The 13265-nt window shown below is 57.8% G+C and overlaps 1 protein-coding gene across 1 annotated transcript in view; it reads right to left on the bottom strand.

Moving 5' to 3' along the window:
• The window catches only part of CENPE (centromere protein E), a 54054-nt gene that overhangs the window by 4207 nt on the left and 36582 nt on the right, over nucleotides 1–13265 (bottom strand). The window contains exons 33-44 of the mRNA XM_060172388.1: nucleotides 12152–12424; nucleotides 11042–11200; nucleotides 10383–10664; nucleotides 8268–8540; nucleotides 7644–7802; nucleotides 6935–7036; nucleotides 5477–5695; nucleotides 3859–4041; nucleotides 2891–3094; nucleotides 1722–1929; nucleotides 722–900; nucleotides 64–176 (exon numbers count right to left, since the gene is read on the bottom strand). Of these exons, the coding sequence (XP_060028371.1) occupies nucleotides 64–176; nucleotides 722–900; nucleotides 1722–1929; nucleotides 2891–3094; nucleotides 3859–4041; nucleotides 5477–5695; nucleotides 6935–7036; nucleotides 7644–7802; nucleotides 8268–8540; nucleotides 10383–10664; nucleotides 11042–11200; nucleotides 12152–12424 (2354 nt within the window). The remainder of the gene's footprint in view (nucleotides 1–63; nucleotides 177–721; nucleotides 901–1721; nucleotides 1930–2890; nucleotides 3095–3858; nucleotides 4042–5476; nucleotides 5696–6934; nucleotides 7037–7643; nucleotides 7803–8267; nucleotides 8541–10382; nucleotides 10665–11041; nucleotides 11201–12151; nucleotides 12425–13265) is intronic.

Genomic DNA, 13265 nt, shown 5'->3' with positions numbered 1-13265 from the left:
CAAGAGGTCAGCAGGGACCTGCCGCTGCCCAGGTCGCCGGGGGTGGGGGACAGACAGACTCACTCCTTCTCAAACTCCTTGGCGCGTTGCTTCTTGTCCAGGTCCGTCTTCACCAGCTGCATTTTGAGGTCCTCAAGCTGCTCTCTGTAGGGCTGAGCTCCCAGGGAGACTCTGTCCTGTGATTTTACAGGAGGAAGAGAGAGAGGTCTCGGAGCTGCCTGGCCTCAGGCGTGAACGTCATCCTTGGCTAGGGCAGCCCGATGTCTCCAGCCAGGTGTCCTGGGCCAGGGGTCAGGGACAGGCGGTGAGCTCTGGGCTCCCTCTGTACCTCCTTCCTGCTGAGCCACTTGCTTTTTGCTTCTCTCACCTTTTGTCTTTTTTTTGGCGGAGCTGGGGTCTTGCTCATATGTGATTTCACTCATCTTGGACTCGCTTTTTCATAAACACACACCCACCCACCCCACTAAAGCGTCTCCTGGTGCCAGGCCTTGAACCCAGGCCGTGCGTGGAGGAAGACAGTCCCGCCCACTCAGCTCTCCGGCCTGTCCTTTGCTTTCCAATAGTCTGTGTTCTGAATGGAGCCTCCCGTCCTGCCGGGCGCATGCACGCCCCGCGCCCCCCCCCCCCCCCTCAGCTATCTCACACAGGGAGGCTCTCGGAGAGAGACTGCTCCACCCAGCCTACAGGGGAGAGGCTCTTGGCTCACAGCAGCTGGAGCTACCTGCAGTGCCTGGTTCATCTCCTTCGCTTTTAGGAGGTGCTGGTCCAGCTCCTCCACCCTCCTCTGCAGCTTGGAGATGACGCCCCTCGCCGCCTCGAGCTCCTTCTGCGCCTGCCCTGGCCTCTCCTTCTGCGCGGCACTCTCTCCAGCTCCGTGCAGCTGGGCTCCCGGCCCTGGCACTGCCTGCTGGGAACAGTCGAAGGGTGAGTCGGAGGCAGACAAACAAGAGAGACCGAGAGAGGCCAAAGGTCTCTCACATGACACGCGATTCTCTTCACGGGGGACTGCAGACGTCTCCCGTCGCAGTGAGCACCTGTGCTGTTTGCTGTCCTGGCACTGTGCCAAGCACACCACTCCTGGAAATTAACACCAAGGCTTCATGTGCGAACTCACGCCCCCAAAGCGCCCCACGGAACACCTTCTGTATCTTAGACGCAGCTGCGTGGGAGCCTCCAGAGATGGGCCGTGAAGGGCAGCTGCCCCGCAAGGCCCAGGGGATCCAGGGCAGCAACCGTCAAGCTCCTTGGTGTGAGACTCCCTTTACCAACAGACAGACACAACTGGGAAACATGAAATTCCACTCGAATTCATTACTTTTACAGTTGCCACCAGGGTTCCTGCTGGGGCCTGGTGCCTGCATGAAGAATTCACCGCTCCTGGTGGGCATTCCACCCACCCCCTTTTCCTTTTTATTGCTAGAGACAGAGATGGAAGGGGAGAGGGAGAGAGACAGAGAGACACCTGCAGCCCTGCCTCACCACCTGTGAAGCTTCCTCCTGCAGATGGGGACCAGAGCCTTGAACCTGGGTCCTTGTGCCCCGTGACGTGTGCTCTCCACAGGGTGTGCCACTGCCAGAACCCTGAATGTCCTATAAGAAATGCTTAAGTATTATTGCTGGGGCGTCACCACTCTGGACTTTTTCAGACAGACAGAGAAACAGCAAGGGGGTGGTGGGCTCAGCCCTGCGGAGCGCCGTGGGGACTGAGACACAGGCTCAACTTGCCTCCGCGGCCTGCTGTGTGGCTCCGACGGCGGCACGAGGCTGCCCGGCATCTCTCGCTGCTGCGGTGTAAGGGAGGGCCCCGGGGGGCTGGCGGGTCTTCAGCAGCTCCCGGTTCTCCTCCTTCAGTGACTTCAGCTCCTGCTCCCACTGCTTGGCAAGGGCAGAGTGACTCTCCTCAAACGCCGTGGACTCGTTCATCATTGCCTAGGAGAGGGCAGAGACGGCCCTGGCTCCAAAAGCACTCAGACACGGGGGCGTCGAGGGCACAGTAGGCACAGAAATGCAGTCCAGAAACATCCCAGAACAGGCCCCTCGGAACAATGCCGACGGAGGAGATGGGTTTGGAGAGGAGGGCGGCTGCAGTCCAAGGCTGGTGGCGGCCGACAGGAAACTCCACCCGCCTCTGAGAGCACAGCTCAGCCCGTCAGGAGCCAGTGTGAAAGTCTGCGCTGCTGGGCAGGCGGCGGCTCCAGGGGGCTCTGGGGCTCAGGGAGCTGACGCCACCTGCCAGCTGCCACTTCTGGTCACCGTGTTCTGGGCACAGCTCTCGTCACTAGCCACTCCGCTCTGTGGAGTCCATTTCCCTTTCAAAGCTTAGAGGATAAAGGGAAGGAAGCCAAGCAAGTGGAAACCGTAGCCGATGTGGAGGTGACTTAGGAAGAGAAGAAGAAAGGAGATCACAGAAACAAAAAAAAGTGCACACAGAGATATAATCAGCCCATGTCGGAGCTTGGGAGTGAGAACCACTGCAGTTTCCAGCGGAGGGAGCAGGGACGCAGAAGTCTGGTGGTGCGTTATACCTGTTAGCTTGTGATTTTATAAATCACTATTAAGTCGCTAATTAAAAGAAAAAGTTAAGGGGTCAGGCAGTGGTGAGCCCAGTTAAGTGCACACATTACAGTGCCCAAGGACCCAGGTTTGAGCCCCTGCTCCCCACCTGCAGGGGAGATGCTTCAAGATTGGCAAAGCAGGGCTGTAGGTGTCTCTGTCTCTCCCCCCTCCATTCCACTTCCCCAATTTCTCTGTCCCATCAAATAAAATTCAAGTAGAGAGAGAGAGAGAGAGAGAGAGAGAGAGAGAGAGAATGGGGGGGGGGGTGTACTCTGCTAAGATTGAACAGACCAGAAGCAGAGTCAAGCCAGCCGCAACCCCGGACAGGACTCACGATCATCCTGCTGCCATAGAGGTAGTTCACGCGGTACATCCGGTCGATCGCTTGCTGGAGGCCGCCGGTGAGCTTCTCTGTGTCTGCGTGCGTGGCCAGGCACTCTCTCAGGAACCGGGTCATGTCTTTGCTGTTGCTCACGGCTGCTTCAAGCTCAGCCTTTATGCTGGGGAAGTCACTTCCTGAAAAGTCCCTGACGATTTCCTGTGGGCCAGAAGGGCAGCAAGTGGTCTGAGCGTCGGGAAAGCCCTAAGCAGGTTGCCACAGAAGGGGAGGGTCCCCTCTGCCACTATCTGCACCTGTCATTCTGCAATCTTGTCTTCTTTTGGCAGGATCTTACACGTCAGTGATTTCACTATGAGGGGCTGACCCTTCCATTCCTTTTATTCCCCCAGGGAGACAAGACAGACAGACAGACACACATCATGGCACTGCTCCTCATCTGTGGGGCTTCCCAAGGCAACACGGTGCTCCCATGTGGTGCAGTGTGTCTCTCACCCAGTGCCATGCGTGAGAGACACACTCTGCTGTGTCTACTGGGTGAGTGAGCTTCTGGCCTCACAACCAGTCTCTGGCTGGAAGAAATGGATCTCAGCATATGGTAAAGTGCCTTTGACTAGATGAAAAGGCTTATGGGGGCCCAGTGGTGGTGGACCTGGTTGAGAACATGAGTCACAGTGTGCAGGGACCCAGGCTGGTGCCGCCATCCTCGTCTGAGGAGGGAAGCTTTACAAGTGGTGGGGCAGGGCCGCAGACGCGTCTCCCTCCCCGTCAATCTATGTCACTACCCAGCAGGCATTTCTAGTCCTCTGCAGGGCTGCACCAGCAGTGTGACGCTGTGCCAGGTGTCAGGTATCTGTCACACCCGACCCCCGGAGGTCCCAGCACCACCAGACACTAGACCTTTGACATTTTCCGGCTACAAAAAACACACAGACCAAGCAACGCCCTGCTGCAGACCGCCGTACCTCGATGTGCTGATCCAACTTCTGGCCGAGTGTGAGGGCCCTGGCCTGAGTGCCGGGCGCCCCTCCGTGGCCTCCATCCAGCAGCTCAGCCTGCCTCTCCACCTCACCCACGCAGCCTGCCTCCAGCTTGCAGAGGGCGCCGTGGTGCTCCTCCTTGATGGTGGTCACGTTGTCCAGCACATACTGTGGGGGACAGGGTGGGGCCGGGGATGCTGAGAACACCCTCGCCCTCTGAGCCCCCTCAGACCTCCGGTGCCCACCTCACACAAGCAGGGCGAGGCCAAACACAACCCTCTCTCTAGGGACCTTTCTTTCCTCCTCAAAGAGACTTCCTGCACTCACTGCATGTGGAGTGGAGAGTCTCCCATGAGAGAACTGGGGAGGTCAGCCACGTGGCGCTGGCACCCGTGGGTTCCAGACATGCTGGCGGAGCCTCCGGCCAGCCAGGTTCAGAGCAGCTGGTTGAGCTGCCTCCCAGGTCAGCCCACAAACGCCCCTGTCCCCATGGCCCTCCCTGGCTGTCTGTCTGTCTACTCTGTAGAGCTCTCTCCTTCTCCCTCGCCCTCCGTCCTGCAAGTCCCATTCTGGCTGACCCCTGTCTGTCTGTCTGTCTGCTCTGCTCTGCAGAGCTCTCTCCTTCTCCCTCGCTCTCCACCCTGCATGTCCCATTCTGGCTGACCCCTGGCTGTCTGTCTGTCTGCTCTTCAGAGCTCTCTCCTCCTCCCTCGCCCTCCACCCTGCAAGTCCCATTCTGGCTGACCCCTGGCTGTCTGTCTGTCTGTCTGTCTGCTCTGCACAGCTCTCTCCTCCTCCCTCGCCCTCCACCCTGCAAGTCCCATTCTGGCTGACCCCTGGCTGTCTGTCTGTCTGTACTCTGTTCCTCCCTCTCTCTCCGCCCTGCAAGTCCCATTCTGGCTGACCCCTGTCTGTCTGTCTGTCTGTACTCTGCTCTGCAGAGCTCACTCCTCCCTCCTCCCTCACCCTCCACCCTGCAAGTCCCATTCTGGCTGACCGTAACCACACATGGCAGGTCTGCTTTAGTCAGACCCCTGCTGGCCCAAGTGCTCCTTGTTCAGCCCTGACAGGACTCCCCCTGCTCAGAGGCCCGCACACACAGCCCCGCTCTCCCCCGCTCAGCCAGAGGCTCTGCTCTCCACACATCCCTGAAGGCCCGAGCCGGGCGCCCTTCCCTGCCCATGTCCACCCTCCAGCTGCCAGGCAGGAGAGACTCAGCCTCTTGGCTCTCCCTAGCCTGCGGCTCACTCCCAGGGGACGTGAGCCACCAGGTCCTGTCTGGCTCCTGTCCTGGGGACCTTTCAGGACCCCCAAGCCTGGGCCTCAGGCTGAGCTCTGCCAGCTAGCTTCTGTGTCTGCAGGGAAGGAACCGTGGTGGAGTGGGAGGGCGTGATTCTCACGCTCCCTACGTCCTGCTTTCCGGGCCAGTCCCAAGCTGTTTCTGCTTCTGCAGTAGCTCTGCTCTCTGGAGAACCTTCCTTCCTTCCTTCTTGCCTCCTTCCTACCGCCCCACCCTCCCGCCAGCTGCCTCCTGGAGCTTCAGAGCCACTACGGGGAGACAGTTCAGGGCGGTGCTCCGGGGCCTCATGGGGACGCGTGCTACCTGCACTTTCTCCAGGACTCTCAGGAACTCCATGGAGCAGCTCAGGTTCTTGGCGAGCAGCTTGTGCACGGAGCCGGCCTGCGCACAGTGGAGAGCGAGCTTCTCTTTTATCCTCGCCGAGAGCTCCTTCTGCACCTGCACTTCCTCCTCCACGTCCAGGGAGAGCCCACCCAAGCAGGCGTGCTGAGGGTACAGCTCCGGGTACTGCTTCAGCAGCTCCTGGAGAAGAGGAGAGTCCGCTCCATGGCCCATTCCCACTCAACTCCCTGACTGGGTGAGCCCCTGCCCAGGCCTCCACGGCCCATTCCCACTCAACTCCCTGACTGGGTGAGCCCCTGCCCAGGCCTCCACGGCCCATTCCCACTCAACTCCCTGACTGGGTGAGCCCCTGCCCAGGCCTCCACGGCCCATTCCCACTCAACTCCCTGACTGGGTGAGCCCTGCCCAGGCCTCCACGGCCCATTCCCACTCAACTCCCTGACTGGGTGAGCCCCTGCCCAGGCCTCCACGGCCCATTCCCACTCAACTCCCTGACTGGGTGAGCCCCTGCCCAGGCCTCCACGGCCCATTCCCACTCAACTCCCTGACTGGGTGAGCCCCTGCCCAGGCCTCCACGGCCCATTCCCACTCAACTCCCTGACTGGGTGAGCCCCTGCCCAGGCCTCCACGGCCCATTCCCACTCAACTCCCTGACTGGGTGAGCCCCTGCCCAGGCCTCCACGGCCCATTCCCACTCAACTCCCTGACTGGGTGAGCCCCTGCCCAGGCCTCCACGGCCCATTCCCACTCAACTCCCTGACTGGGTGAGCCCCTGCCCAGGCCTCCACGGCCCATTCCCACTCAACTCCCTGACTGGGTGAGCCCCTGCCCAGGCCTCCACGGCCCATTCCCACTCAACTCCCTGACTGGGTGAGCCCTTGCCCAGGCCTCCAGGAGGAGACAGCCACATGTGCTCCTTGAGCACAGAAGTGACTGTTGGAGAGTCTACTAGTGGTAACCAAACTACCTCCAGATCCCACCACTGCTCCCATTTAGTGTCCTGGTTTCTGCAGTCCCTCATCCGAATGAGCTGAGAGTTGAGTCCCAGCAAACCACTGTGCTTCCGTCCACAGCAGGCTGGGAGGTCACTAGATGGGTGAACGTGACCCGTCTGCCAGCATGCCGTTGGGGTACTGAACCTCTCGGGCCCACCCTGCTCCCCTGCTGCCACTGCCAGTCTTCTCAGCTCTGCGTCTCTGTCAGTGAGGCCCACAGGCTGCCGGACCCCCGCTCCTCACGTGCCTGGGCCCCAGTGGGCCCGGGATGGAGCCACAGCACCAGGGGAAGCTGTCTAGTGCTCTTTCGCGCCCTCTCACTGAATGAGGAGATGGTCCAGGAGTGGTGACACGCAGGGCAAGGCGCGAATCCCCCGTGAGCTAGCTCCCTGGCTCCTGGCTGGGTCTCCACAGGGACACTTACTTTTATCCGGAGGCACTTTTCTCTCAGGCTCACTGTAGGGTTCGCTCCGTCACAGGGCAACCCTTCCCCACACGTCACCGCCTCTCCGTGGTCCTGCTGCGCCTGCATTGACAGGAAAGGAGAGGGCTTTATTGACCAAGCACTTACCTAGAGCCTCTAGTCATATGCGACTCAAAGTCTGTTACAACGCTCAGGGAATGATGACTAGTGGTGCAACTAAGTCTCACGAGTGAGCCCGTGGAGAAAACATGGGCCAGATACACCACTATGGTGAGATACAACACTATCTTTGGCTCCTTGACTTGTGTCTTATGCCTGGTTCCTACTCTGCTAAGTCTGAGAGCATCAGAGTCACCAGTGATGCTTGCTTATGGCATAGCCGCCGGGCTGGGGGAGGCAGGGAGATAGACTCCTTTCCTGTTTGTGCGTTCCTGAGGAAAAGCACAAGGCGGAAAAGAATGTCTTCTCTCACACGCTTATTGTGTGACTCAGTCTGTCCACATGCTCAGACGGGCTGAGGTTTATCAAGTCACGCTCCTGTCTGGGAAGTTCTTGGATCTTGAGATACTTATAAAACACATTAGAATGCAGACAGAATTCTTTCATGGGGGCCAACAGAAGTCTACATCTACAGATCCAAGTTCTCTATTCCCTGTCACTTCACAAGCAGCTGTGGTCACAGACACTCCCCACAGAACAGGAGACACACCTTTTCCCTTAACTCCTCTGTTGACTTGTTTAAACCCTTCTGGACGTGTGGCATCTGACTTGTCTTTTCGGAAACTCTTTCTCTGAGTCTATCAATTGTTTCTTGGTGCTCTTTCAAGCGCTGATGAGCCATTTTCAGTTGCTGCTGCGTTTCCAGATCCTGTGTGGGAAAAGCGAGAGGCTCACATCAAGGTTCTTTAGAGATGAGCCAGTCGAGCTGCACCTCGGGAATCCACACAGTGAGACCCACCCCAAGCCAGAAGAGGGCCCGCTGTAAAGGGCCGCTCGCCCGCCGTGAAATGTGCGTGCTGACCTCGTCCACGGACACAGCGTCAAGCTGTCTCCCTAGAGTCACAGCAGCTACAGTGACTTCAGAGAGGAAGCTCCTTCGAATAGCCCATGCTACTGGACAGGGGCTCAAGCCAGGCCCCTCTCCCCCGCCCCAGGGACAGGAAGTATGGCCCTCTCCCCCGCCCCAGGGACAGGAAGTATGGCCCTCTCCCCCGCCCCAGGGACAGGAAGTATGGCCCTCTCCCCCGCCCCAGGGACAGGAAGTATGGCCCTCTCCCCTGCCCCAGGGACAGGAAGTGTGCCCTCTCCAGGAAGTGTGTCCCCTCCCACGCACTCTGGCAGTGGTTTCTCGGAGGCTGTCCCTCAGCTGGTCTCTCTCCAGGCTGAGGGCCTCTTCTACTGTCTTCAGGTTGTCTCTTTCCTTCGTTACAGACTTCAGTTCTTCAATGTTGTGGTGAAGTTTCTGAGCAAAGTTTAAGTTCTCCATTTCTATTCTGTTCAGAGTTACGCTTTGGTCCTTGACTTGTTCCCTCAGCTGCTCTATTTCAGTCGTGTTCTTCTGTCTCTCACTGGCATCTTGATGCTGACTGGCCTGAAGTTCTTGGACCTGAAGGTGATGGGGAAGCAACACATCAGTCACAGGTCTTTTCTTTCTTATTATTATTTGTTATTGGATAGAGACAGAGAGAAATTGAGAGGGAAGAGGGAGATAGAGAGGGAGAGACCTGCAGACCTGCTTCACCACCTGTGAAGCGACTCCCCTGCAGGTGGGGAGCGGGGGGCTCGAACCGGGGTCCTAACCTGTCCTTGCGCTTTGCGCCACGTGCGCTTGACCCCCTGCGCTACCGCCCGCCTCCCCAGACACAGGTCTTTAGGAAGAAAGGAGTTTCTGCACTGACAGGGACGGCCTGTAATCCTTCCGAGTCACTCGTCTGTCCATTCTCCTGCTGACAGGCACCTGCAAGCTTCCTGTCTCTCACTGTTGGGTCCAAAGTCGCCCTGAGCCGCCGGCACCCACCTTCCTGTGGGTGCCTGCACCCCTGTGCTGGGCCCAGAGTCAGGGGCTGGGCTGCTGACTACAGGACAGAACAATGCACAGTGTCCCAGGAACGTCCATGCCGCCCTCCGCATGTGGTCGCCTATCTCACCACCTCCAAGGCTTGAGGTGCAGACACACCACATCCGATCATGTTAAGACCCCCCAAAACAAACAAGCAGAGCCCTTCCATGTAACACGAACTTTTAGATTCTCTGGATCCACTGCCCACACCACCTATTTTACTGTCTCTTGCAAGAGAATCGCTGAGCTTGAGAACCTGACACTCTTCAGACTCTGCCAACATGCCGGGCCCCGTGCTCTCCCACAGCCTTTGTCTTAAGAGGAACCGAAAGAATCGTGGTACCGCTTAACGTTATTGTTATTTTTCAGCAACAGTGTGTAGTTTCTTAGAGATAACGAGGACAAGCAGATTGACTTGTGCACCCTGCTCGAGGCTCTACCACCCGTGAAGCTCCAGTGCCCTGAACTGTGCTCCCAGGTGGTCCCAGGGGCTCAGGCCTCATGCAGGGAGGGCACGTGTTCTACCAGGTGAGCTGTCCGTCTCTCACTGCTTCAAACAGATCCTCTGCGGCTTGCTCAGTGAGAGGCGAGGTGACCAGAGCATCCGTCTGGCAGGTGCAGTGTCAGGGACTGAACCGGGACCTGGGGCTTGTGCCGCTAGGGCTCTCCCCACTGGGCCAGCGCCCGGGGCACCCAGCCCAACACCTTTATGACCACCTGCTACAGAGAGTAGCCTCGCAGCACAGAACATACACTGTGTGCGCACTCAGGCTTATGCATCTGGGTTTTAAAAAGCTTTTCACAATTTTATTTGATTTGTTGGATAGGGACAGAAAGAAACTGAGAGGGAAGGGAGAAAGGGAGAGAGAGTGGGACACCGACAGACAAACAGACACCTGCAGCCCTGCTCCAGCACTCACAAAGTTTCCCCCCGTAGGTGGGGTCGGAGGCGTGAACCTGGCCGGGTCCTTGTGCACGTAACACACCCTCAGCCACAGCCAGGTGTGCCGCCGCCTGGCCATCTTTCTTTCTCATGACATCTGAGCACAGATTGGAAGCTGGGGCCTGTGAGGCCAGTCTCCTGGAAGGCCTCCTACCTTGCCGGGTGTGTGACTCGGGTTCAAGCCCCTGCTCACCAGTGGGGGCGCTCAGGGAAGCTTTGCTGCTGTGGTGCCCGCCCCCCTGAAAAAGTGGGCCCAGCAGGGGAAATCCCAGTGAGGACAAACAGCTCTGCCTCTGTCTCTCTGGATGGAAAACGGTGGTGAGCCAGCACGCGTGCACAGCCCTGCTCCTGGACGGACACACACACCAGTGAGTTCAGTGCCGCTCCTCGGCAAAGAGCACCGGGCACAGTGGCCAGGGCGGGGGCGGGGAGGGAGGCGGACTCACCATGGCCTCCGCTCTCTGGAGCTGCGCCCTGAGCTGGTCTCGCTCGGCCACTGCCGTCTCCTCCGTGCGTCTCAGGCCGTCCCTCTCCTCGGTGAGGCAGGCTATGGCTCCGAGGCTTTCTTGCAGATTCTGAGTCAGGCGCAGCTTCTCCGCCGCTGTGCTTTCCAGGGCCGAGCTCTTGGCCTTTAACTGCTCCCTCAGCTGCGCCGCCTCTCGCACGTTCTCCTTGAGATGGCTCTCCACCTCCCGCAGGCGGTGTTCCCTCTCCTGGAGCTCTTGGGTCTTGATCACGGAACGCACCAGCAAACAGGTGGAGGTGAACAGCTAGTTAAGCCTCAAAACTGAGAAGGCCCATCTTTCCCTGCCTTTAATTTGGGGTCAGTTTGCCTCCTGCTCCATTCCAATAAAGACTCAGCTCAGACTCGCCATCCCTCAGATCACAACTCAAAAAAATACCTGAGGGGCCAGGCGGTGGCGCACCTGACTGAACGCAAGGACCCAGGTTCGAACCCCCACTCCCCACCTGCAGGGAGAAAGCTTCTCGAGTGGTGAAGCAGGGCTGCAGGTGTCTCTGTCTCTCTCCCTCTTTATCTCCCCCTCCCCCCCAATTTCTGGCTGTCTACCCAACAGATAAAGATGACCGTACTAATAGTGAATACCTGTGCTTCTAGGACTGAGATCGTGTGTTCTAGGTCTGTCTGGAGGCTGGACACCAGGTGCGTCTTCTCCGAAACATCTGCTCGGAGCTCCTCCTGGGCGGCCTGGTGTCCCTTCAGGAGCTTGAGGCTGCCCGCTAGCTCCTCCTGCTTCTCCAGCTCCTTGGTGGTGGTGACAGAAGCAAAGCCGTGTTCAGAGCGATCCCATTTAAGGGGTGCGTGTGGGGGGAAGGGGGCCGACAGCTCCTGAGCCCTCCTGTAGAGGCCTCCCCTCCGCTCCGCTCCGCTCCCTCACAGGACATGCCTGGACCGGACCCCGCCCCACCTCACTCCCTCTGGTGCTTTGTGGTCTGAGCAGACCTCACGTGGGGCTGTCACTGCCGTGTGAGTGAGTGAGGGAGGAGGCGGAGGAGGAGGAGGAGGAGGAGGAGGAGGAGGAGGAGGAGCCGCGTCCCGCACGTCTCTGTAGCCACGCTCCCAGGTGAGCTGGAGCAGTTTTCTCATCTCAGACTTCCTGATACTTGTTACGAGGGCTTATCTACCTTACTGAGATACGTGGTCTGCCAGGCACTTTTCTTTGATCAGTATCTCATGAGGCACTTTTCAGGCTGTGCCCTCGTTACAAGAACCTGCTCTAGGGCAAAAAGTCTGCGTATGCCAGAGGGTTTTCTGGCCCAAGCAGGGGGTCTTGCCACATGCATCACCTATCACTCTGATGTCTGGCTGCCGCCCTGATGGACAGGAGACTGTGCCTGGCATAACTGGAACAAACATGTATAACCACCTGCTTTTTGTACCTTACACACTCCCGAAGCTTGGGGGTGGGGTTGTGGGGGAGACTTTCTTAGCAGGGATGTCACGTGTGTGTGTCCCCACCTGACCTCTTCTGATCACCTGCATGGCAACTGGCCGTGGTGACCTCCTCTCCACGTTGAGACACGTCTCATCTCAACTTGGGGTCCTGGCACCTGCCTGAGGCTCTAGCACCACGTGTTCTCCATGTAGGGGCAGGGCACCGGCAGGTTTGGAAGGGCCTGCAGGTGAGGGCCTCCGGATACCCCACCTCCCCTACCCCCGGGACAGAGACAGCGATAGGGCAGGACTCTGACTCACTCTGAGGGCGGCCGCCTTGAGGCTCTGCTCGAGCTGCTCTTTCTCCGCGCGCAGAGCCTTTTCTGTACTCCGAAGCTCATCTGCTTCCTTCAGCACACGTCTCATCTCCTCGAGGCCGTCCTGGAGTTTCTGAGTCAGCTCTGCCTTCTCCGTGTCCGTGCTCTTCAGAGCCGACTTTTGGGCCTCAAGTTGCCTCTTCATGGATTCGAGCTCATTTACTCTGTCCTGAGCCTCACCCGCGGCCTTCGTCTGAAGAAGCCTGTGTTCCTGTATCTGAGAAGTTCACCAAGTGTGTTAGGAGGGCACAGGTGGGGGTGGGGGTGGGGGTGGGGGTATGGATAGCATAATGGTTCTGCAAAGAGACTCTTAAAGCTGAGCCTCCAAAGTCTCAGGTTCAATCTCCCGCACCACCAACAGCCAGAGCTAGTGCTCTGGTGAAAAAAATAAATAAGGGAGGGCACAGGCAGGGCCTTTTAGAAATGAGGTCTTTTTAGAAGCATCCAATAGCACAGCTATATACAAGATACTGGATACTGTACAGCAAACCATAACAAAGGGACTTTTCAAAGTTAACCCAATTAACAAATAATGTGATGATAATATTAAATATCGATAGTCTTTTTGAACCCTAAGACAGCAGGAACCTCACATCTTCACTATAGAGCCCCTACTTCCCCCAGTCCTGGAACCCTTGGATAGGGCCCACTTTCCCGTATGCCTCTCCCAATCCATATCAAATAATATTGCATCCGCCGATCACAACCTAACCAACGCAACGATTGCCACCTCAACATGCTTCACCTCAGACTGTGTCCAGAGACTTCACGTGTGGAATGACAACCCTTCAGCTTCATTACTCGGGTGAGACCTTTCCTTTTATAGTACACTCTAATTTCATCTCAGGTAGTTCACTTTCTAACAAAGTCCCATAACCTAGATATACACCAGTTTCTGTGAGAGAGAGCTTCTGTGCACACGTATCCATAAACTACTGCAAAATATATACCTGAAAGCAGAAGTACACTAGAGTTTGCAGTGCGTACCTCCCTAACACTTCCTCTCCACTATTCCAAGCTTTGGGTCCATGATTGCTCAACAACTTGTTTGGCTTCGT

Source organism: Erinaceus europaeus, chromosome 2 (genome assembly GCF_950295315.1).
Source record: "Erinaceus europaeus chromosome 2, mEriEur2.1, whole genome shotgun sequence".
Classification (NCBI taxonomy): Eukaryota; Metazoa; Chordata; class Mammalia; order Eulipotyphla; family Erinaceidae; genus Erinaceus; species Erinaceus europaeus.
Note: the sequence above shows the minus strand (reverse complement) of the source record. Positions and strands in the feature narration are given on the sequence as shown.